The sequence below is a fragment of the Hemicordylus capensis genome, chromosome 16 (genome assembly GCF_027244095.1).
Source record: "Hemicordylus capensis ecotype Gifberg chromosome 16, rHemCap1.1.pri, whole genome shotgun sequence".
NCBI lineage: Eukaryota > Metazoa > Chordata > Lepidosauria > Squamata > Cordylidae > Hemicordylus > Hemicordylus capensis.
This window is the reverse complement of record NC_069672.1, coordinates 11804936-11827963: the sequence shown is the minus strand read 5'-3', so window position 1 is coordinate 11827963 and position 23028 is coordinate 11804936. Positions and strand designations below refer to the sequence as shown.

Sequence of the window (23028 nt, the reverse complement as noted above, 5' to 3'; positions counted from 1 at the left end):
CATTTGTACAGATTTACAACAATCTAAAATATTGCTTTAGGCTTGAAAAGGCTGATTTTAAAAAACAAACCAATTAAAAACTAGAAAGAGAAAGCTAACTCACAAAGACACCAAAACCAAAGCAAATAAGGCAACAAAGGCACACGAGAGGGCCTTCTTGGTGGTGACACCCGCCAGGTGGAACCCCTTGCCACATGATGCAGTTCTGGCACCCTGCTTCCTGGTATTCCAGAAGAGGCTGAAGAACATGCTGTTTCTGCAGTATTCGGATGATTTTAGCGGCCTCTATAGCCTTATTCATATGTTATGTTCAGCGTGCATGGTACAATCTGCATAAAGGGTGCGCATATACGGGTCTGTAGGTATGAAAGCTGTTGTGGGATGAAGGGGGTTGTAGTCCAACGACATCTGGCAACCCAAGGTTGGGAACCCCTATGTTAAAAAGCTTACCAACTAATAGTTGCTTTGCAGGCACTGGGGAAGGGGGCACACCTTTCCCCATCATGCAGTGGGGCATACAGGAAAGGAAATGGGTCACCATCACGACTTTCCTCTTACCTTTATCTAAGTCTATGTTCTTGGCTGGGAGGACCCGGTGTTGCTCCGCTTTCTCCTTCAGGATATTGTTTCTGTAATCTGTGGCAGGAAAAGAAGAAACTCTGTTCAGAAAATAGCCCGGATTAGAGGGGAAGAAAGCCACACGTATATACACTGCCTGCAACCCCAAAGAGGGCGTATGGATTAAGGATTATTGGGGACAGGTGTGAGTTGTTTCCTCTTGACTTTGCAAATGGCAGGCAGCGTGGTGTAGTGGTTAAAGGGTTAGACGGCGTCCAGATCCTTGCTCAGCCCTAACCAAGAGCATTGCTGGATACTTAAGAGATACTTAAGAGATCCCACAGCCTGCTTTTGAAAACTCAGCCACACCCCACCCCAGGGAGAACCATTTTTGCCATCCTGAGCTCCTTGCAGGAAAAGTAGGATATGAATAAGACAGACAGGCAGACGTGTCAGTGAATCACACACTGGTTCGGCCATCTTGTCCTTTTCCCTGTGCTTCGGGCAGGCTAGCTGCCTCTTTAAATATTTTAAAGCACCATGTGTACAATCTATCCATATTCGGGTTCCTCCTGAGATCTATTTAAATGCAATTTAAATAGAGTTGCCATACTATTCTGGGGATGGGTGAGAAAGATGGGGGTGGGACGTCACAGGTACTATCCAATAGGTGCCCGCCATAGATAGAGCTTCCCGCTTCCAGTCCCACCTTTTATTCTTCCACTCAGTATCAAATCACCCCAAACCACCTTCATCACTTACCCAGCTTAATGTTTTCACTTTTGAGGGTGGACAAATCGGCTGTGTCAACGGTAAACTCCCGGAGGTTCACGTCTTTCCTGGCAAAGCAATGGAGGGAATTACAAAAGGTGAGCTCAACCAAATATATTCCTTTTGCTTAGATGATTTATTTTTTGCTTTTCCATACAATGATCCAGGGCAGTGCTTTTTGCTGTGACCATACAGAGTTTGGAAACTGCCTTTTTCTTTAGGCTCTTCCAAAACTAAAGATGTTCCTAACCTGGACATGGGTGTCTGAGATATGCCTGTGTCAATGAGTACTGAAGGCTGTTGATGTCTGGTGGCTACCAGATATTACTCACTGATGCTGCTTCAAAGACTAGGATTTGCAGGAAGAAACTGTGGTAGCAGGTCTAAGTAGAATAGGAAAGGCAGACAGGGGAATAGACAGGAATGTTAGGGAGTGAAGGTACTTCACAAATACCTGGATAATCCAAATAGCCAAGGCCAGAATTGTTAACCAGGCAAAGATCAAAGTCTGCCTTGTAAGTATTTATATCTTAGAAGAAAACGTTTTAGGGAAGTACCCAAAATTGATTCAAATTCAAATCGGATTCAAATCGACTCGAAACCGCTTGCACAGAATGAGATTCGTTCAACTCGACTCAAATTTGCCTAAACTCGAATAGAATTCGCTCCAATTCGATTTGAAATTGATTTGCGTTTGCCCGAATTGGAATCAATTTGATCGCATCCCATTCTCTGCAAGCAGTTCCGAGTCAAATCGATTCGAAGTAGATTCGAATTTGAATGGATTCGGTTGAATGTTCTGCACATCCTTCAAATATTTCAGCTCTCTTTCTCTCTGCAGACCTGATCGGCAAACCAAAGGGCAAAGATCAACCCACAATGGGCCTGCTTGCTCCTAACGAAGGGTGCAGTCTCAGAATTTAACCATCCTCTTGGGTGTGTAGTAGAGTCCCAGCCACACACAGAATGTGTGTCAACTTACTCGTCATATTTCTTCACATTGTACTCAAAACCTAGAAAGAAGAGAGAGGGGAGGTTTACAAATAGGAACCTTCACCACCCAACATCAGAGGCAGTTTGGCACTTACGAACACCCAGATCACATCCCACAAATGGCACTTCCAGATCCCCAACACACAGAAGACTTTTGGAAACAGCTAGTTCATTGTGAATTCCTGAGAAATATTCAAGTGTGTGTGAATCCGTTTGTGGTTAGGAAGGCCATGATGCCTTATGCTGATCCATCTAGTTCAGAAGCGTCAGTATGGTTCTGGCAGAGCCACCCCTGGACATGGTGCTTTACAAAGGATAAAAGGTCCCTGCCCCAAAGAGCTTACAATCTAGATATTGACGCAAAAGAGGCAAGAGAGGAAGGGGAGGGGAATGGAGGCGGGCTGAACAGAGGAAAGAATACTCTGATTGGCAGCGGCCTTTTCCCACATTTTTTTTGCTAAAAAAATTTAACCGAAATGTTGGGGATCGAACCTGGGACCTTCTGCCTGCAAAGCATGTGATGAACCAGGGTTTCTTAACCCCGGGCCCCCAGATGTTGTTGGACTACAACTCCCCTCATCCTCAGCCACAAAGGCCATGTCTGGGGATGATGGGAGTTGTAGTCCAACAACATCTGGGGGCCCAAGGTTAAGAAATCCTGTGGTGGACCACTAAACTACAACCCTTCACTAGTTCCAGCCTACCATTTGTACACCTAGGTAACAAATGGAGATGGACACCCCTAGGCTCTTATCTGGTTGCATCCCAGCCTGTGACCATCACTCCTTCAACCCTGTTGCCCTGAGACTCCTCAGAGGTCTCCTGGTCACTTTAAGACTCTGGCCCCTTTTTTGGTTTTCTACCCCATAGCCCTCTCGCTCACCTACAGCGGGCGTTACATGTTTTCCTCTCGACTCACTTTGCGGTCTCCTCTGCCATTTTTTAGGCATTCCTTGTAGATTCCTTGGGGCAGGGCACTGCAAGGAAAGAGCAACGACCCCGGAAAGGACTCACCTCTCCTCTGCCGCTTGCGGGTGACCAAGACCACGAGGATCAAGAGCAGGATGAAGAACACGAGCGTCACCAGGATGTAGCCCAACTGCTGGAAAAAATGAGCGCGGCTCTCGGGAATGATGACGTTGATGACATTATGGCTGTGCCCCCCGCTGGGATCTGGGTAGAGAGGAGAGAGAGAGAGAGAGAGAGAGAGAGAGAGAGAGAGAGAGAGAGAGAGAGAATACGATGAATATTTATGCACTGTTTTTCAACCAAAGCTCCCAAAGTCGTTTACATAGATCTGAATAAATAAATAAAATGGCTCCCTGTCCCCAAAGGGCTCACAATCTAAAAAAGAAACAGAAAATAGACACCAGCCACTGGAGGGATGCTGTGCTGGGGACGGATAGGGCCAGTTGCTCCCCCCCGCTAAATGAAGAGAATCACCACTTTTTTAAAAAGTACCTCTTTGCTCTGTTAGCAGGGGACCAAAGAACGGTGAGCGTTTTGGAAACTGGGTAGATTCAGACTGCACGTGGAACTACGGCTTCTTTTAACCTCAGCTTATTTCACAAACCTGATAGGTGACAAATTTCATCACCAACTTGGTTGGTTTAGCTGTATCATAGTCTGCTCGGGTTCCACTCTTTTTCTTTACCTTTTATAATCCAGGTTGTCCCTTTCCGGGGAGGGCATTCCACACTTCCATAGTTGGAAAAAACCAACAGTTAGGAATAGAAAGCTGCCATATACTGAGTCAGACCCTTGGTCCATCTAGCACAGTATTGTCTGCACTGATTGGCAGCAGCTTCTCCAAGGTTGCAGGCAGGAGTCTCTCCCAGCCCTACCAGGAGATGCTGCCAGCGATTGAAGGGGAATATCTTACAGCAGACAGCACTCACACATGGTCACCCATCCAAACCCAAACCAAGGCAAACACTGCTTAGCAAAGGGGACAATTCACACTCACTACTGCTCTCCTTCCAGTGGGAACACATTCCCAGTTTTAATTTTGAGGACAAAAGCGCACGACTTCATGGGGTCGTCGCTGCTTCTCTGACACCAGCAGTGCGTTTCACTGTCCCCCTCACTCCTCTCAGACCTATTTGCATGCCTAACAACCAACATAACCTCGCATTAAGGAAAGGAGGCAAAAACTATTGCCAGGCTCAACAGACCTGGAAACAAAAGGTCAAGGAGGGATGCCAGCACACAGCCACGGGCGGGAATTAGCTCAGTTAGTCTCTCACACATATTCTTGTCACCCAGTGGGTGTTTCACTCGAAGAGTAATCAAATCCTTTGCAGTTCCTTCAGGCCAACTTGCTACTTGCTTCGGCTCCAGGACTCTATGGTATGTCAGCGCCTACCTTACTGGGAGGGAGGAATTTCAATGCCAAAAGAACAAGGTTTCATAAAACAAAATAAACACAGGCAGAGAAAAACCAGACATGAAGCCAGGAATGCATTGCATTCCTGGGCAGGGCGCGCAGCTTTGTCCATCCACCCAGAAGAGGGAAACGAAGAATGAGTTCCCTGCCATCCCGTCTGGAATGCATCTCTGCGTCGCTTGACTGCAGCAGGCTACGCTCAAAAGGAGAAACCTAGAGAACCATTTGTTTGGAAGTGTCCACGGGTTAAACAAACCCAGAGGAAAGGGTTGGGAGCAGCCATTTCAGCTTATTTTAAAGAAACATAGGGAAGCTGCCATATACTGAGTCAGACCATTGGTCCGTCTCGCTCAGGATTGTCTACACAGATCAGCAGCAGCTTCTCCCAGGTGGCAGGCAGGAGTCTCTCTCAGCCCTATCTTGGAGATGCCGCCAGGGAAGGAGCTTGGGACCTTCGGCTCTTCCCAGAGCGGTCCCATCCCCGAAGGGGGATATCTAACAGTGCTCTTACATGTAATCACCCATGCAAATGCAAACCAGGATGGACTCTGCTTAGCAAAGGGGACGATTCATGCTTGCTGCCACAAGACCAGCTCTCCTCGGCAGAGGATCTTTCCCCTTCCATATCAGACTCGGAAGGAAAGTTTTCACCCCAGATCTTGAGAAAATTAGTCAAGAGAGAGACGATCGCTTTCCAGGTGGGCTGAAGCAGAAAAGAGCTGGTCTGGTGGTAGCAAGCATGACTTGCCCCTTTAGCTAAGCAGGGTCCATCCTGGTTACATTTGGATGGGAGACTAGAAGTGTGAGCACTGGTGGAGATTCCCCCCCTCAGGGGATGGAGCCGCTCTGGGAAGAGCAGAAGGCTCCAAGTTCCCTCCCTGGTGGCATCTCCAATATAGGGCTGGGAGAGACTCTTGCCTGCAACCTTGGAGAAGCCAAGGATAGGAAGCAGCCTTCTACCAAGTCAGACGCAAGTCAGGTCCATTTGCTCAGTATTGTCCACACTGACCAGGCAGGAAGCTCTCTCAGCCCTACCTGGAGATGCTGCCAGGGATTGTACCTGGGACCTTTCGCACGCACAGCTGAGAGGCCTAGCAATGCACTATGGATGCTCCTGATGAACATTATGAGCTGCCTACTGGGTCCAGAGCTTAATCCAGCTAGCTCAGGATTGTCTACACTGACTGGCAGCAGCTGCTCCAAGGTTTCAGGCAAGAGTCTCTGCCAGCCCTACCTGGAGATGCTGCCAGGGAGTGAACCGGAGACCTTCTGGTGCTCGGCCACGTTGCTATAGAGGACCCCACCCAACGTGTTAGGAACATAGAAAACTGTCTTATACCAAGTCGGACCACTGGTCCATCTAGTTTAGTATTGGTCTGCACTGAGGCGGCGATGAGGCTAGATAAAGAAATAAGGGACAAAATGGTGGCTCGGGGGCGGAGCTAGATGCAAGATGGTGGCTCGGGGGGCGGAGCCAGATGGAAGATGGTGCCAACTGTGGCAAGGAAACCCACATGTTTTTAGATGGAATCTGGGGTAAGGTTAGACACACATCAAGGCATCAAATGGTGGGTTGGGTCTTAGCCAAATGCAGAGTGATGGCTGTGGGGTGGTCGTGTCTCTTGCCTGCTGCATCCCATAAGCCATACGAAGGGATGATTTGCACCTACAAGCGCAAGTCTCTATCTGAGTCACTACAGCTGAGGACGTCTAAAAGGGAGCTTCCCAACTGGCCGCAGAGTTGCCTAAAAAACCTAAAAGACAACCGCTTCAAACCCCTACAATCCGGCTCCGCAGATCTGAGACCACCGGCCACAAAAACGGCTTGCAAACCACAGAGGGGAAAACTGCCACGTACATTTCAGAGGCTAAAACGAACGCTACCCCATCACCACCACCCCACTGGCGACTCTGTCCGTAAGCCGCTTCCTTTTCTCGGCGCAAAGAGAGCTCCCGAAAGACGGATCGTCCGTAAAGCCTGGGGTGGGAAGGGACATCTTATCAGCACACAGACCCACGCAAGCCACAGAGTTCAACTGCATTCCGGATGGCGGAGAGAGGCTGGGCAGAAACAGAAGTAGGCCATGTTGATATTGTAAGCAGAATGACATTTCCGGGCTCAGGACGCATTCCAGGTCTTGGAACTGCGCCTGGGATTAAGAAGATCCAAGGAGGCCGCTGGTTCCTCCGCTTTTTGTCTCTCGTTTCGTTAAGGCGCCGTCCCAGCAGGCGTTTACATGGACTCTTAAGGCAATTTCTCATGGCCAAACAAAAACCCACTTCCAAACGTGTTGTTTAGAAGGGCCCGGCGTTAGGGATCAGGCCGGGTTCCAACTGATCTTTTCCAGAAGTGAAAAGACAAAATAAAATAAATAACTTTCCCATCAATTCAGCAAGATTTGCATGCTGGTTTCCGGACAGAACATGCCCCACCCAACAGCTCAAGCCGGCAAAAATCTCTCTTTGCACTGCTTTTGACGAGAAGGGGTCCCTCGGGATTGGGGCCGATTTCCTGGCAGCTGCTGCAGTGGATTCTGGGAGAAAGGAGCCTTCTTTTCTCATTAAGTTTCCGATTGGCACATTCGGGGCCCGATTCTCCACAACTCCAGAAGCCTTTTCACTCAAGCTAGCAGGCAGACTCCTTTAAACATTTATCAGCCCCTCTTCAAATGGGAGATTAAACAGCCAATAAATATTAAAAGACGTGATAAATATTTCAAACTCTTAATAAACGGGGAGCTATAACCAGCAGGTGGAAAAAAATGATGAGAACGGCAGGTCTGTTTTTGCAGCGGGGTAATTGGGATGGATTTAAAGGGACATACTGGAAGCCAAACCATCTCCTGATTGCCAGAGATGGGAAACAAGCAATGGAAAGAAATACAAAGGGGTGCGGAACTGCAGTGGTTTGAATCTCCTACAAGAAGTGTGGTTTTCCAAGGAATTATGGGATTCTTTGGAAGACAATCTGGAGTTCAGGGAAGGCAGACAAACTTCCCTGCAAGACAGCCTGCCCATCAACACGGATCTCCGGTCATGCGCAGTTGCAGAGGGACGTAGGAAACTGCCAAATGGAGTCAGACCCGTGGTCTATCCAGCTCAGTATGGTCAACACTGACTGGCAGCAGCTCTCCAAGGTCTTAAGCAGGCCCTGTCTGGAGATACCGGGGGATTGATCCTGGGACCTTCTGCGTGGAACACAAGAGGCTCTACCGCTGAGCTGTGGTCTATGCCATGTACAAATCTTCCACTAAGTCCGACCCTTGTTCCATCAAGCTCAGTATTGTCTACACTGACCGGCAGCAGCTCTCGGGGATTTCAGGAAGGAGTCTTTCCCAGTCCTGCCTGGAGAGGCTAGCTTGGAACCCGGGACCAATTGCATACAAAGCAGGTGCTCTATAGCCCCATCCCACGGAAAGTGGGGTGTTGCTCTGCGTGAATTCCCTGTTGATACTGAGCATCCGGGGTATTATGGAAGCATAGAGCTGAAAGGGATCATGGGGGCCATCTAGTCCAACCCGGAAAGCCAGAGTTAGAGCATTCCCGGCAGACAGCTGTCCTGCCTCTTCCTGAAGTCCACCCACCTCAGTCATGGGTTCCCAAGAAACCGAGCTGAGCAGAGCTCAGGCGGCCTCTTTGCAAACCTTGGCCCCACGGGGACCCCTGGTGACGTCTGCTTTCCCGAGCCTCCCACATCGGGAGGCTCGGGTAAGCAGACTTTACCAGGGGTCCCCGTGGGGCCAAGGTCTGCAAAGAGGCCGCCACTTCCTCGCATTCGCAACCAAGATACTCGGCGTGCACAAAGGGACCAGTCCTCACGAAGAGCCACCCTTTCCTCACCCCCCAAAACGAACCCGCCCGGAGCAGATACCCGATTTTTGCCCTCGGATCGCCTACCTGCCAGGGGCGGATTGTGCCGGGTGAAGTTCACCACCTTCCTCTCCGGCTCCGGCTCCACGACCGAGACCCGGAAGATCCTGCGTTCGTCCAGCCCGCAGTAGTGGTGATGGAGGTGGCAGGAATAGGTGCCCTCGTCGTCTGCCTCCAGGGCCGAGATCTTCAGGGAGAAGTCGCCCAGCTCAAAAGCCCTCTCGGTGATATTCATCTTGAGCCGGATGAAGAGGGGCCCATAGGAGCGCCCTTCGCCAGAGGCATACAGGTCAATGAGGCGGTCGGCCCGGTCGTGGGGTACCCCGGGGGGCTGCCGGTCCCAGTGGACCACCTGCTGGTCCTCTTCATCATGGCGCTCGGTCCAGATGTGATTCCGGTTGACGCAGGGGATGACCACGCTGCTCCCCTTCAGGGCGACGATGATCACCTTCTCTCCGTCCCAGTAACGCGCGACTTCTTTCGCTGGAGAAGAAAGGGCACACAAGGTTGAGACGAAGGGGAGGCGTGATCGAGGTCTCTACACATTATGCACGGGGTGGAGAGCGTGAGACTTTCCCCCCCTCCCGCTCTCATAACACTAGAACCAGGGGTCACCGCCCCAAATTGAGGACCGACAAAAGGATGCACTTTCCCTACACAGCGTGTCATTAATCGGTGGAACCCCCTGCCACAGGATTTGGTGCTGGCCACCGGCTCGGATGGCTTTAAGAGGGGCTTAGACAAATTCATGGAGGACAGGTCTGCCGAAGGCTACTATTCTGAGGGCTAAGAGGCCACCTCTAGCCTCAGAGGCACGGTGCCTCTGAATACCAGTGGCAGGGGAGCAACGGCAAGAGAGAGGGCTGCCCGTCAGTATAGACAAAAGCCCTGCCAACTGAGCAAAGAGCCACCTTATTAAAGTGCTGGTTCTCTTTGATTTAGCAGGGGGAGAACAACTGGCCCAATTCACCCCCAGCCCAACATCCTACCAATGGCTGTTGCAGCTGTCTACCTTAGGTTTCTTTTTTAGTAACATAGGAAGCTGCCTTCTACTGAGTCAGACCCTTGGTCCATATAGCCCAGGATTGTCTACCCAGACTGGCAGCAGCTCCTCCAAGGTTTCGGGCTGGAGTCTCTCCCAGCCCTACCTGGAGTACCTGCCAGGGACTGAAACTGGGGCCTTCCGCATGCCAAGCAGATATACTCTACCACTGAACTCTGGCCCCATCCCATCCAAGATGCGTCTCCCATCCAGGCATCGACCACACGGAGACCAGCTTAGCTTCTGTATCGTGTGCACTTAAGCCATACTTTGGGGACCATGCTTTCAGCGTTCCTCACTGCAGACCAGATGGGGGTGACTCAAGGTGTATTCCAGAACCAACAGCCAAATGGCCAGTTAAGCCGACATCTGTGGGCTATCAACGAGAACGCCAGACAAAACCCAAGAGAAATCCCCTCTTTACTTGGCACGGCAGAAGAGTATGACTGGACCATCCTGGCATCGCGAATCAGCCTCTCGATGACTCGCATGTTACCGGCACCATGAATCAGACTGAATCACAGATAGTGAGAACAGTGGATGGGTTGTCTGATCTGGACCCGAAGACCCTCGAGTCGGATTCGAATCGGATTCGAGTCGAAAATCCTTGAGTTCGAATTCTGACTCCACAGACTATTGTGCCTCAGGCACCATGAATCAGACTGAATCACAGATAGTGAGAATAGTGGATGGGTTGTCGGATGTGGACCTGAAGACCCTCGAGTCGGATTCGAGTCGGATTCGAGTCAAAGATCCTCGAGTTCGAATTCTGACTCCACAGACTATTGTGCCTCAGGGATCATCTCTTTGCTTAACCTACCTTGCAGGGTCATGGTGAGGATAAATAGGAAGGAACCTGTTATTTAAGTTTAAATAACAGGAAGAAACCATGTTTTGTACCCTAAGCTCCTTTGAGGAAGGGTAGAACAACACAAACACAAGTCATACCTTTAAAATGTCTCCCTTGCTTGAAAAAGGGTTCTCCTTTCCTATTTCTCTCATCCTTCAGAAGGAGGTTTGAGAGTTTGTATTGTGTTTCCATAGAATAATAGAATGTTCATGTTGGAAGGGACTTTTGGAGGTCTTTAGACCAACCCCCCTGCCCAGTGCAAGACGCTACTGTTTGGGGAAAATACAAACTCTTGCCGCTGCCGGTCAGAGTAGACAATACTGAACTAGACGGACCAAGGGTCTGGCCCCACAGATGGCAGCTTCCTATGCAAATTCTGTATGTCCTGTTGGGTTGGTTTCATGGAGAGAGCGATCATGGCTATGGCTGGTCCGTGTAGAAAATACTGAACCAGATGGTCCAGCAGGTCTGACCCAGTTTTGGCAGCCTCATAAGTCCATTAGGAACATCCCGAGCTCACTGGTACAGCCCCTGCTTTGCACGCGGGAAATCCCAGGTTATGAATTTATGTTGTATTAACAAGGAGACGGTGCCAGATTCATTTTCCGGTCTCTCCAAGAAGGGCCAGTCAGGACCCTGCTTAACATTCTGAAGAGGCACTGCCGGTCCGTGCAGGCAGTACTGAGCTAGACGGACCAAAGGTCTGACTCAGTCGGCAGGAGCTTCATATGTTCCTATGTAGGGAAGGTGCTCCAACCTTCTGATCATACGCCTTGTTCCTGTTTGTCTTTTCTCCCAGAAACAATGGCGGAGTTGTTCTGAAATGCCTCCCTCCCCACCTTCATCTTCCAGCGGGCTGGCCTTTTCTTATAAACAGATACAGCCGAAGCCCTCATTTCACAAACTGCTCTTCTTCTGTTACAGCATCTGTTGCTCTAGACCTTGTTTGCAGCCTCGTGACAGGAAACGCTGCGCGGCCACAAACATCTTAATGACAGAGAACAACTCCCTCCTCGGCTAGGCATTTTGCTCCTTAGACCACAACTTTGTAAACGTACACAAGCGGGCGGGGGGGGGGGATACTTTTCATGGAGAGAAAACAAAAAAAGATAATCAAAGCAAATGAGCTGAGATCAGGGCCGGCCCGTCCACTAGGCAGATCTAGGTGGCCGCGTAGGTCACCAGTTCTTGGGGGGCGCCTAAACAGTGCCAAATACAGCCCTGACTGTTATTCCTTCTCTCCCTCTTGTATCACAGCCCTAAAACAATGCACAGTGGAATGGAAGATGTAATCCTGCCACCTGCTCCCAACATTCTGCACCCAAAAAAAACACTACTTCTACTACTTCTACTTCTAGGACTTCAGCTCCCAATAAACAGCTAGTCTCGTTGGCTATACTCCCTCTCTTGAATTGCCTGCCTCAGCATTCATTTCCAAAAAGAAATGGGTTCAGGCTAGGGCTGATGCCAAAAATTCGACCGAATCGATTTGACTCGAAATGGCTTGCACCGAGTGGGATTCATTCAAATCGATTTGAATTCGGGCAAATTCAAATCGAATCTGAGAGAGTTCTATTCGAGCTCAGGCGGATTCAAATCGATTCAAACGAATCCCATTCTGTGCAGGCAGTTTCGAGTCGGATCGATTCAAATCCGAATCAATTCGGACAAATTTTGGGTACATCCCTAGTTCAGGCTGGCTGTGCAAATTAGCTGCTGCATCTTTTCATCCCTGAAATAGCGTTATAGCTTTGCCCCATAATAGACTGGGAACTCTTTATTACTGTACTCCCCAACCAGCGGGGGCTAATCATTTGCTGGTCATCCACACGGGCTGGTCATTTGACCCCATAAGGGAGCAGCCTGTGGGGGTCAAGTTAAAGTCAGGGTTCCACACCTCTTGGCTGGGGGCACCAGAGTCAAACTAGGGTTCCAAACTAGAACACACACACACACACACACACACACACACACACACACACCCCTCCTGTTACCATCCCATCAGGGACCTTTGCCACAATCCCGGGCCAGTGTCTGACCTTTTCTTGTGACGTTGAGTTGCACGCGTACTGTTTCGTACAGATGGCAGTAATGGTGGTGGAGGTTGCATGAATAAATTCCGTGGTCACTCTCAGCAATATCTGGATTGAAATAAAATAAAATAAAATAAAATAAGGAAGAAGACGAAGAAGACATGAACATTTATATTCATAGGATCATAGAATGTCAGAATTGGAAGGGACCTCGGAGGTCCTCTAGACCAGATTCTCAACGTAGGGTCCCCAGATGTTTTTGGACTTCAGCTCCCATAATCCCCAACCAAAGGCCACTGGGGCTGGGAATTATGGGAGTTGAAGTCCAATAACATCTGGGGACCCAACATTGAGAATCCCTGCTCTAGACCAACCCCGTGCTCCGTGTAGGAATCGGCGACGGCATCCCTGTTCTCGAGGTCTTCTCTGACAAGGAAAACTCACCACCAGGTGAGTTTTAGTACATCAATTGCTCATGGAGATTACTATGGTTCAAAGCGCCCCCGTGAGGCGAGAGCTGGTATTTACCAAGCCAGGGTTAACTTGGCTGACCCAGGACTTCGGAATACATCACCATGTCAGTTTTGCATGGAGAATGGGGAGCACTACCATTTCACGAGGTGTGGTTGGAAAGTTTACTGCCCCTGACGTGATGTAAGCCGCTTGAAATCTCGGGAGCAGAGTCTTTTAAAAATAAGTACCCTTTAAAATAAATAAATAAAGCGGTACAGTCTTGGGTTTTTTTTAACAGAACCTCTGACAAATAAATCAATGCAATCTCTTAAACAACGCTTTATAAACATTGATTAAATAATTGTTTATTAAACAATCAATGAAACTCTTTTATTAGACCATGTTTAATAAACATTTAAGAAAACTTTAAAACGAAACAGAACTCCTGAAAAGTAAATCAAAAGCTTTGTTTTTAAAAATGTCTAAAAAGAAATACAGATTTTTAAAACGGTGGATTTGCTTTTTGGGGGGGCAAGTGTTCAAAAAGAAACCAAAATCCTTTTTTAAAACTGCCAAAAACGTAAAAGATTTTAAATTTAAAAACACAAAACCAAAGAACTGAATTACTCTGGAGTCATCACATTCAAATTGACGGGACAAGTTAGGCACTGAAATTCCGACCAACGACATCATGCTTGATTTCAATGCCATGATTCATGAGTAATTCGGTCCGGATCTGACCCTTGAAAAACAAAGGATATGTTCAAGCGTGTTGAGATTTAAAAAATCAAAATAAATAGAGATCGTTAACAATAAAGAAGTGTGTGTGTGTGTGTGTGTGTGTGTGTGTGTGTGTGTGTGTGTGTGTGGTTTGTGTGTGTGTAGATAGGAATCCTGGTACCTTTGACCACCAACGAGAAGTTGCCGTCTTCGAAAGCATTGTCGGCCATGAATATCCGTCCTTGATTGTGGTTGTTATACAGTCGCTGGTCCCCTGTCGAATACATATCACACAGCCTCTCGCTGCTGTAGTGTCCATTTCGGTACAAGTCCCAGTGGACCACACGCTGGCGGTCGCTCAGCCGGTCCTGAGTCCACACCATCCGGTAGCTTTTGCAGGAGAGGACTGTCTGGGAGCCCACCTTGGCCGTGATGTTCAGCACGGACACCACCACGCTCTCCGAATTGGAGGCGTCCGCTGGGACTGTACCAGGAGGAGAGAAACAGAGGCTGTGTGGGAAACTGAAACTAAAAAAAGAGTTCTCACAGCAATTTACATTGAAAGAGGAATCATAGGGTTCTCTGCCCCAAAGGGCTTACAGTCCAAAAGGAGACATCAGCAACAGTCGCTGGAGCCCAGTTTGAAACAAGTGGGACCCAAGTTAGTCACAACTAATTTCTCTCATTCATTTCAACGAGGCTTAGTCATGACTAACCAGTTTGGATACTGCCTGCTAAATAAGATATTACTGTTATTTACTCACCTGAATATGGATGGACAACAGACTCTGAAAGGAAGATGGAGAAAGCATTAGTGACGGAGGATAGATCAGCATTCTGGATTATTTTTTCCACCAGGGTTCTGATACAAACACAGACTGCTTATATACCACTTAAGCAGTTTCATCCAGTGCATGGTATGATGATGATGATGATGATGATATAATAATAATAATTATTATTATTATTAATAATAATTAATATATAATATATATAAAAAGAATAATTTTTAATAATAATAATAATAATAATAATAATAATATTTTTACTGTTATGAAATAAAAATAATATGTGTATACCGAGTTTCAACAAAAACATTCCCAAAACAATGACACGAGATAACCTAAATACAGGACTTCTTCTTTCTCCAGAATGATGATCCAGAACTCAGATACAAATAGGGTTGTTAACCCTCCAGGATGGGCCTAGAACCTCTAGGAATCCGTATCCATCTCCAAGTGACTCTTGAAAGCAATTCTGAATAGCGATGTGCAAATCAACTGGAATCTGAATCGATTTGACTCAAATCTGGGTGATTTGAGTTATTCAAATCTGAAACAAATCACCCCTTAAAAGGGCATCAAATTCAAATTCTAAACAAATCTTTGAAATTCAATTCAAATTCAATCCAAAGTCCCTGATTGGTTTTTTTTAAAAGGTGCCAAAACAGGGTCAAATCAATTCAAATCCGTATCAAATATTGGGACCGAATTTGAATCTGATTTGAATTTGAAATGAAATTTTTGGAATTCGGTTCAAATTCAAAACAAATGGAAAAATTCATTTTGTGCACACCTCTAATCCTGAATGGCTTGACCTTGTGAGAAAGACTGAAGAAAATATTGGGCGGAGGAGTTTCCAGGAATGGGCAGAGTCAGTAGCTCTGCTCCCAAAACTTGCATTCCTTGCTTTCCACTTTGTTTCTTGCTGGCAGAGTTTCTCCAACAGCAGCCATTTTGAAAGGCGAGAGGCCAACCCATAAGCAAGCCTGTCCTTCTCCTCTATCATTTGTGGCCCAGGAGCTCAAAAGACACTGCCAACAATATGTTCCCATCCCAAATTATTGCTCTGTGGAGGCTAAATGGCACCAACAGGCAAATTATAGTAGAAAGATGGAACGCTGATGAAAAAAAAAACACATGATGGAGATGCCTCGGGCCTGCTTTCTGTAGCCTCCGACACGGCATGCCCTACCCTACTTGCATGATTTGTTCTGTATGCCTGATTGTATTGTAGTCCAAAATTATGTGGCGACTTCTTTGTCTCTCAGCGGAGTAGGGGAAAATGCACGGGATTTAGCACAATTCGATTCAGAAGAACCCATTTTCTTCTGTTCTTGTTTTGCTTCCATGAGCCAGGGAGAGCAAGCCTTCAGAATATGTTCCCTGGTTGTTTGTGGGGGAGATATTCTTTAAACTGTTAGGTGTTCCCTGATTGTTTTGGGGTGGTGTTTCTTCAAATGGTTACATGTTCCCTGATTGTTTGGGGGGATATTTTCTTTTAACTGTTACGTGTTCCCTGATTGTTTCGAGGGGGAGAGATTTTCTTTAAATGGTTACATGTTCCCTGATTGTTTGGAGGATTTCCCCCTTAATTTTACGTGTTCCCTAATTGTGTGGCAGGATATATTTGTAACTGGTGGTGGCAGGGGAGAAGCACATCATATCCCTCTTCTCCTATTATGCTTTTGGCCTGAAACCTCTGCCACTTCTAAGGTTGCCAACCTCCCGGGATTCACCTGGAATCCCCAGGACTCAGCACTAACCTGGAGATATTAACGGTTTGATCTTATGAAAAATACTGAAGCGGGGGGAAATATTTGGGGATTCACTCCAGGAATAGTTCCACCCATTGTTGGGAAACCAAGCCACAATCGCTTTCACCCCTCTTGGGGAAAAGAAACCATGTAACCATCACTTTTAAACAGCAAGGATAAAGGCATACTTTTTGCGGGACTTTCAGCAGAAACATGCCACGTGGAGAAAAGGGTTAAAAAGCCATTCCCTGCCAGCTACACGCGCACTGATCTTCCACAACAGCCTCAATCAGCTGGATTGAATTAAAATGAAAAACAAGCCCCAAAAAACACCATCATGCCATCGCAGGGAACGTGTCGTTCTGCTCTGCTCAAAGGAGGGACTTAGATTATCAGCAGAGTCTCACGGAACGGGGGGAACTTACTGGGTTAAGACACAGTCGCCCCGTGATTGGAACTCGCGACATCTCTTTTCATCTTCAAAAGCAGTCACATGTTTGTGTATTTTAAAACAGCATTAAAACCATTAAAACAATATTAATTAAAAGCCTGGGTGAACAGATGCGTCTTGAAAGACTTTTTAAAAGCTGTCAGAGATGGGGAGGCTCTTATTTCAGCAGGGAGCACATTCCAAAGCCTCGGGGCAGCAACGGAGAAGGCCCATCCCGGAGTGGCCACCAGACGAGCCGGTGGCAACTGTAGACGGACCTCTCCTGATGATCTCAATGGGCGGTGGGGTTCATGACGAAGACGACATTCTCTTAAATACCCAGGGCCCAAGCTGTTTAGGGCTTTATAGGTTATAACCAACACCTTGTATTTTGCCCGGAAACATATCAGCAGTCAGTGTAGCTCCTTCAATACGGGAGTAATATGGTCTCTCCGAGATGACCCAGAGACCAGCCTGGCTGCTGCATTCTGGACCAACTGTAGTTTCCGGACTACATACAAGGGCAGCCGTGTTACGCGAGCACCGACGGACACACGCACACATGCTACTTCCTATCACTTCCGATCCGAGGAGCAGACGGGGGCGGCAGGGAGGTACACGGACGCCCCGCCGGACCGTATTTTCAGCAAGCGCCGGCAGTGGAAACACGGCAGGGATGGGGAACGGCACCCTCCCCTGCCCTTAAAGTTATCCTCCTCACTGCCGAACACTTCGAGCCGCTGGTGTGGGAGGATTGCCTACTCTGACCGGCAGCGGCTCTCCGAGGTTTCAGGCAGGAGTATTTCGCAGTCCTACCTGGGATTGAACTGGGATCTTTTGCATGCCCAACAGATGCCTCACCCCTGAGCTATGACCCTGTTCCCAAACGCTAGCAACCCACAGGCATCGGAAACTGCCTTAAACAGGAGTCAGATCATTGGTTCCCCTAGCTCAGGATCGTCTACACTGACAGGCAGCAGCTTCCCAGGGTTTCAGGTGGGGCTTTCCCAGCCTTACCTGGAGATGCCGCCGGGGATGAAACCTGGGACATCCTGCGTGCAAAGCGCTACCACTGAGTTATGGACCCACCCCCAAGTTTATGCTACATGTTGGACCAGAGCTGGGACATCATTGGCTCAGAAGTCTTAAAAATATAAAAATCTGTGAACTTCGCCCGTCTTTCAGTTCGGCGTCCTGAAGAGAGGAAGCAAAGTTATGTTCTGCAGATGTTCCATACGTTAGGGCTGGCAATCCATCAGACCTTGGCAAGGGTCAGGATCCCGGCAGCTGGGAATTGGGATTTGGTGGGGGGGATACGGGCTGTCAGTTTGAGTAAGCCAGAAGCAGATGTATAGCTCAAGGAAAGGGCCCATATCCAAGGCAGCAAGCATGGCCTGTGAGTAGGGCAACATTCTCGCGCCAGAGACAAATTCTGCAAACTGGGGCACAAGTCCGGAGATCAGGGTTTTATAGGGCCTGGCGGGCAGGGATTGGCTGTTCTGCCAGTCAACGGAATGTTCCGTCAGCCAATCAGCTGCCGAGAGACTGTGTGGTGTAGTGGTTACAGCGCGGGGCCTGGATTGAGAAGCCCTGGGTTCAGATCTCCACTCAGCCCGGAAACTCGCCAAGTCGCACTCGAGCCAGTTCCTCGCGCTCGACGTAACCTACCCAACAGGGCTGTTGTGAGGATAAGACATGGGAGCTGGCCGGAGAACCATGTGCGGCCGCCCTGCTCTCCTTGAAGGACAAGTGGGGAGTCCACGTTGTAAAGAATGCCGAAGAGGTTTGTAATTTGCTAATAAACGGCTTGGACGAGCTATGAGCAAGCGTGCCTGTCTCATTCCGCAGCTGCGGATTGCTGGCCGGGCGTGGAAACAAGACCCGGGGCGTTCTCTGCGTCTCAGCTCAATGCAAAGAACATGGGCTCTTTCACAAACGCCATAGATCCCATCGCTGACAAATCCATTTCTCAAATTTTTTTTGGCTGCCCTTCTAGAAAGCAGGAAACTCACCAGATGTGCCGTTCAGTCGGAACAGCACGATCCCTGGGCTAAGAATAGCCGTTAACCCCCTTTCGGAGCCCTTTTATTGCCCTAGGTTTACCTACCCCCATGTTTTTAGACCACCCAGAGCCAAGATCTGCTGCCATTTGAGCAGTGATATGCTTACAGTGTCATACAAACGTAGGAAGCTGCCATTTACTGAGCCAGACCCTTGGTCCATCTAGCTCAGTATTGTCTTCACAGACTGGCAGCGGCTTCTCCAAGGTTGCAAGCAGGCAGGAATCTCTCTCAGCCCTGTCTTGGAGATGCTGCCAGGGAGGGAACCTGGAACCTAGATGCTCTCCCCAGAGCGGCTCCATCCCTTAAGGGGAATATCTTAAACGCTCACACGTCTAGTCTCCCTTTCATATGCAACCTGGGCAGACCCTGCTTAGCTAAGGGGACAAGTCATGTTTGCTACCACCAGACTAGCTCTCTTCCCATCATAAGTGGGAGAAATAGATCGCAGTCTACGGTAGATTCCTTAGCTGACTTAACAGGATATCAGCACAGGCTTCTGATTCCCAGCTGCTTAGCCCAGGGTCCTTCAGATGTTGCTGAACTACAACTCCCACCATCCCCAGTTTATTTTGCCTGGGGATGATGGGAGTTGTAGTTTAAAAAAAGGTGTTATTTATCTAAAAATATGGTATGAAAAAAGATGTTAAATAAATAAATAAATAGTTCCGCAACATCTGGGGGACCACAGATTGGGAACATCGGAAGCTGCCTTCTACCAAGTCAGAGCCTTGGTCCATCTAGCTCAGTATTGTCTACACAGACTGGCAGCGGCTTCTCCAAGGTCGCAGGCAGGAATCTCTCTCCACCCTATCTTGGAGATGCTGCCAGGGAGGGAACGTGGAAGCTTCTGCACATGAGCAGGCAGGTGCTCTTCCCAGAGCGGCCCCATCCCCAAAGGGGAATCTCTTCCAGTGCTCACACATGGAGTCTCCCCTTCAAATGTAAACCAGGGCAGACCCTGCTTAGCAAAGGGGGCCATTCATGCTTGCTACCACAAGATCAGCTCTCCACCCAGGTCGGGAACGCCTGGTTTAACAAATGCAGTCAGCTTAATTTGCCTAATCCAAAGGCGGGGTCTTTCTAGCCTCAGTTTTCCTCCTCTCTAAAATGGGCCTTACTACTTCAGCTGCAGAGCCACTAGCTAGCTACTGCTGTCTTAGATAGAGAGTGGTCACTGGCGTCGAAAAGAGCTTGTTGGGTGGAAGGGTGTGGCCCCCTTTCTCCTTTGCCCAAGGCAACCAGTCATAAAACCCGAGGGTACCAGGATGGCAGGGCAGAATCTCTTTATCTCCTGACTAATTGCCCTTAAGGCAAAGTTGAGCAAAGAATCCAAACCGGATCAGGCATGCACCCAGGTGCACATCTGACTTGTCCGGACACATCAAGTTCTTCCGTACACATGCCTCCAACCATGGCGCTCTGGGTCTATCAGCATCTCTTAACCAAGAGAGCTCGATGGAGCCTCCAGCTTCAGTAGCAGTCTTCCTCTAATCTCAGGAGACAACACAGCGAGGGAGGGCTCTCATACTGAGGCCCCGTTTGTGGGCTTCCCAGATAAAAGTGGACTAAGCGTCACAGGCCTAAAATGCTTCAAGACAATTGGCTATGCAAATAGTAGTAAATAGATTAGAAAGTGAATTTCATCTTTGGTTCCATAAGGCAGGTTTACTCATAAGTAAGTCTCACTGTGTTCAGTGGGGCTTATTCTTGGGTAAGCATGCATAAGATCGCAGCCTCAGTAACTCCACACACCTTTGTAGATCCCACACACAAAATGGCCCAACAAATAAATAAATAAAATAAAGTGATACCAGCAATAGTTTTATACTTCTCGGTAATTTTCCACTTGGTTTTCCTCCGGTAAAGTTTCTTTTACTTGGAGCTGCTTAGAAAGCCTCATTTAAAATAATAATAATAATAGACATACACCTTTGCAGCTGAAAGAAGGAAAGCTTTGAAACTTGGTATTAGTGGTAGTCATCATCTAAGACTCAGAGAGGAAGACACACAAAACAACCCGAGCAAAATCTTTTAGGAGACCCATTCTCGATGAGCTATAACTGCAAGCAAGCTTTAAGGTTAGGCAGAATTCTTCATGGGCATGATGAGGAACTCGGTGTAATTCAAAAGCTTGCATGCTTCCACACTGACAAACCTTCCGCCAGTTATCTTCCAGACCTCTCAAGCCTCCTTCTACACACTTTTGTAACATTACGTGGTTTTTCCCTGCCTATGTCTAACATCAGTTCCATCCCTGATGCAACAGTGAAAAAAGCTGTTGCAAAAAGAAAAAGAAAAAGAAAAAGAAAAAGAAAAAGAAAAAGCTGCCTCAATTTGTTTTTTCTGCCCACCTTTTGTCTGTGGTGGGTTTCTAATCACCTGCACAGTTTTCTGATCTCAGAACCTAGTCAATTTCAATTCAATCTTGTCAGTGAACTAAACTTTCAGTGGACTCATAATAAAACTATTCCATACTCAGCAACATCCTTTTAGAAGCCCTTCTGGCCTCTCTTCTCCCCTTTGCGATGGTGCTCTGTCTCAAACAACTCCTAACTTTCTTTTTGCATGATTTTGGCCATGCTGCTGCCATCTTCTGATGTATTTGGTGCCCTTTAGATAAAGTTCCTAAAAAAAATTAACAGCTTCCCCTGCAGGGCAGAGAAGATGGGATTTGTCGTGAGTCAAGGGGGCAGAAATCTGAGTTTTGCAGCTAGAGGACAAAGAGGAGATTTTAAGGGGTGGAGGTCCCAAGGTCATGCTTTCGGCTTTTACGGATGTTTTGGCTATGGCTGTCTCTGTGGATCCTTGCCTACTGAGCTCAGCTTGCACGCTCAGCTTGAGCGTGCAAATCAACAGATACTAAAACTCCACTGCTCAGTCTTCACTTTCCTCTCTTTACCAGGAAAGCGACCTTCTGAAAGCTGGCCTCTGGAACCTCCTACCACCTGAAGCCATGAGGAGTTTGAAGTGGTAAGACAGGGAGGCTCTGTTGTTTTTCAGATCTACATGTTTGCGGTTGCCCAGCCAACTCTCTACCTGCTTCACTGACTCTGCTCCTCAGGATGGTGATGGCAGCAGCAGCGATCCAAGTAGGGTTGCCACCTTTTTGGTTGACTCTGCTCCTGTGCCTTTCACGGCAGCCCAATACACAGAAATCCAGCAGGAAAAGTCAGGAGACACCAGAAAAAGACAACATCTGCTAGATTTCTCTGTATCAGGCAGCTGTTAAATGCAGAGGAGCGGAGCCAATTAAAAAACATGGCAATCAGAGCACAACCCCAGTGACACGCTCCTTTGAACTTCAGTTACAATATACAGGGTTGCCTGTTTATTTATCATATTTTTATACTGCCTGATATGTACATCTCTAGGTGGTACATCTCTATTTAGAAATCCAACCAACCCTGGTTTCCCAAGGATGCAATGGTGATGTTTTCCCTGTTGGATTCCTGCCTGCAGCGCTCTCGCAAGCACGGCAATGCAGTGGTGACGTTTTGCCTGTTGCATTTCTGCCTGCCGCCCTACTGCTGGCGCAGATTTCTATGCTGACCTTTCCACACAAAACCAACCCACTGTATTTTTCCGCACCAGATTCTTCCAGGCAAACAGGGCCCCTCTGAGCAAAGCTATATAAATATAACCAACAGCTCCAAACTTATATAACATGCACTGGATCCCGGTCAATATCGCTCAAAACCTGGGGGGGAAACAACCCCAAACCCCAGCAGACGACAAGAATGCAGGTCGGATTTCTATATCCCGCCCTCCCACCAAAAGTTGCCCCCCAAATGCATAGCTGGCTTAGGAGAGAAACAAGAGAAAAATCCCTTTTTAAAAACTTCTCAAAAACTTACCTTGCAAAGCCACCATCAGACAGAGGAGGATTTTCGCTACTTGCTCCATTTCTCTTCTGTGTATGTCGCTCTCTCTCCTTCCTTTCTACCCTCTGCAGTCTGTTTTCCCCTTTCTTGCTTGCAAACACTTATGATCTCATCAGGGATCAGCCCAAAAAACATGGACATCCAGCAAACTGACACCCCCACCTAGGAATCTTTAACTCCTCACCTTCTCTCGCTCTCCATCCCTCTCCCCCAACCTTAAACTTCTCCACTTCTACATAACATGCATGCTTGCTGAACCTTCTCCTGCCATGGACTCTTTGAATGTAGAGATTTTTTAAAAAAAAATCTAGTAAGTTCTCGCGGGCCCCAAACAGCTCCAAAAACAAGTTTCACCCCACCCACCTCCTTCTGGGGATGGTATTAATTTTCTCGGGCATTTACAGAATCCAGCTGTTCTTTCCTTGCTCTCTGACACTCTGCC

The 23028-nt window shown here is 48.0% G+C and overlaps 1 protein-coding gene and 1 long non-coding RNA gene across 4 annotated transcripts in view; one reads left to right on the top strand and one right to left on the bottom strand.

Moving 5' to 3' along the window:
* The window catches only part of LOC128338690 (uncharacterized), an 8414-nt gene extending 5010 nt beyond the window's left edge, over window positions 1–3404 (top strand). For all 3 annotated transcript variants that reach the window (XR_008312674.1, XR_008312676.1, XR_008312675.1), the window contains exons 3-4: window positions 646–1427; window positions 3269–3404. This is a non-coding gene — a long non-coding RNA (uncharacterized LOC128338690). The remainder of the gene's footprint in view (window positions 1–645; window positions 1428–3268) is intronic.
* MXRA8 (matrix remodeling associated 8) overlaps window positions 1–23028 on the bottom strand; it is a 24397-nt gene extending 1369 nt beyond the window's left edge. Inside the window, exons 1-9 of the mRNA XM_053281456.1 lie at window positions 22560–23028; window positions 14441–14464; window positions 13858–14160; window positions 12510–12611; window positions 8606–9061; window positions 3337–3495; window positions 2312–2342; window positions 1321–1397; window positions 559–636 (exon numbers count right to left, since the gene is read on the bottom strand). Coding sequence (XP_053137431.1) covers window positions 559–636; window positions 1321–1397; window positions 2312–2342; window positions 3337–3495; window positions 8606–9061; window positions 12510–12611; window positions 13858–14160; window positions 14441–14464; window positions 22560–22608 — 1279 coding nt within the window. The 5' untranslated portion in view covers window positions 22609–23028. The remainder of the gene's footprint in view (window positions 1–558; window positions 637–1320; window positions 1398–2311; window positions 2343–3336; window positions 3496–8605; window positions 9062–12509; window positions 12612–13857; window positions 14161–14440; window positions 14465–22559) is intronic.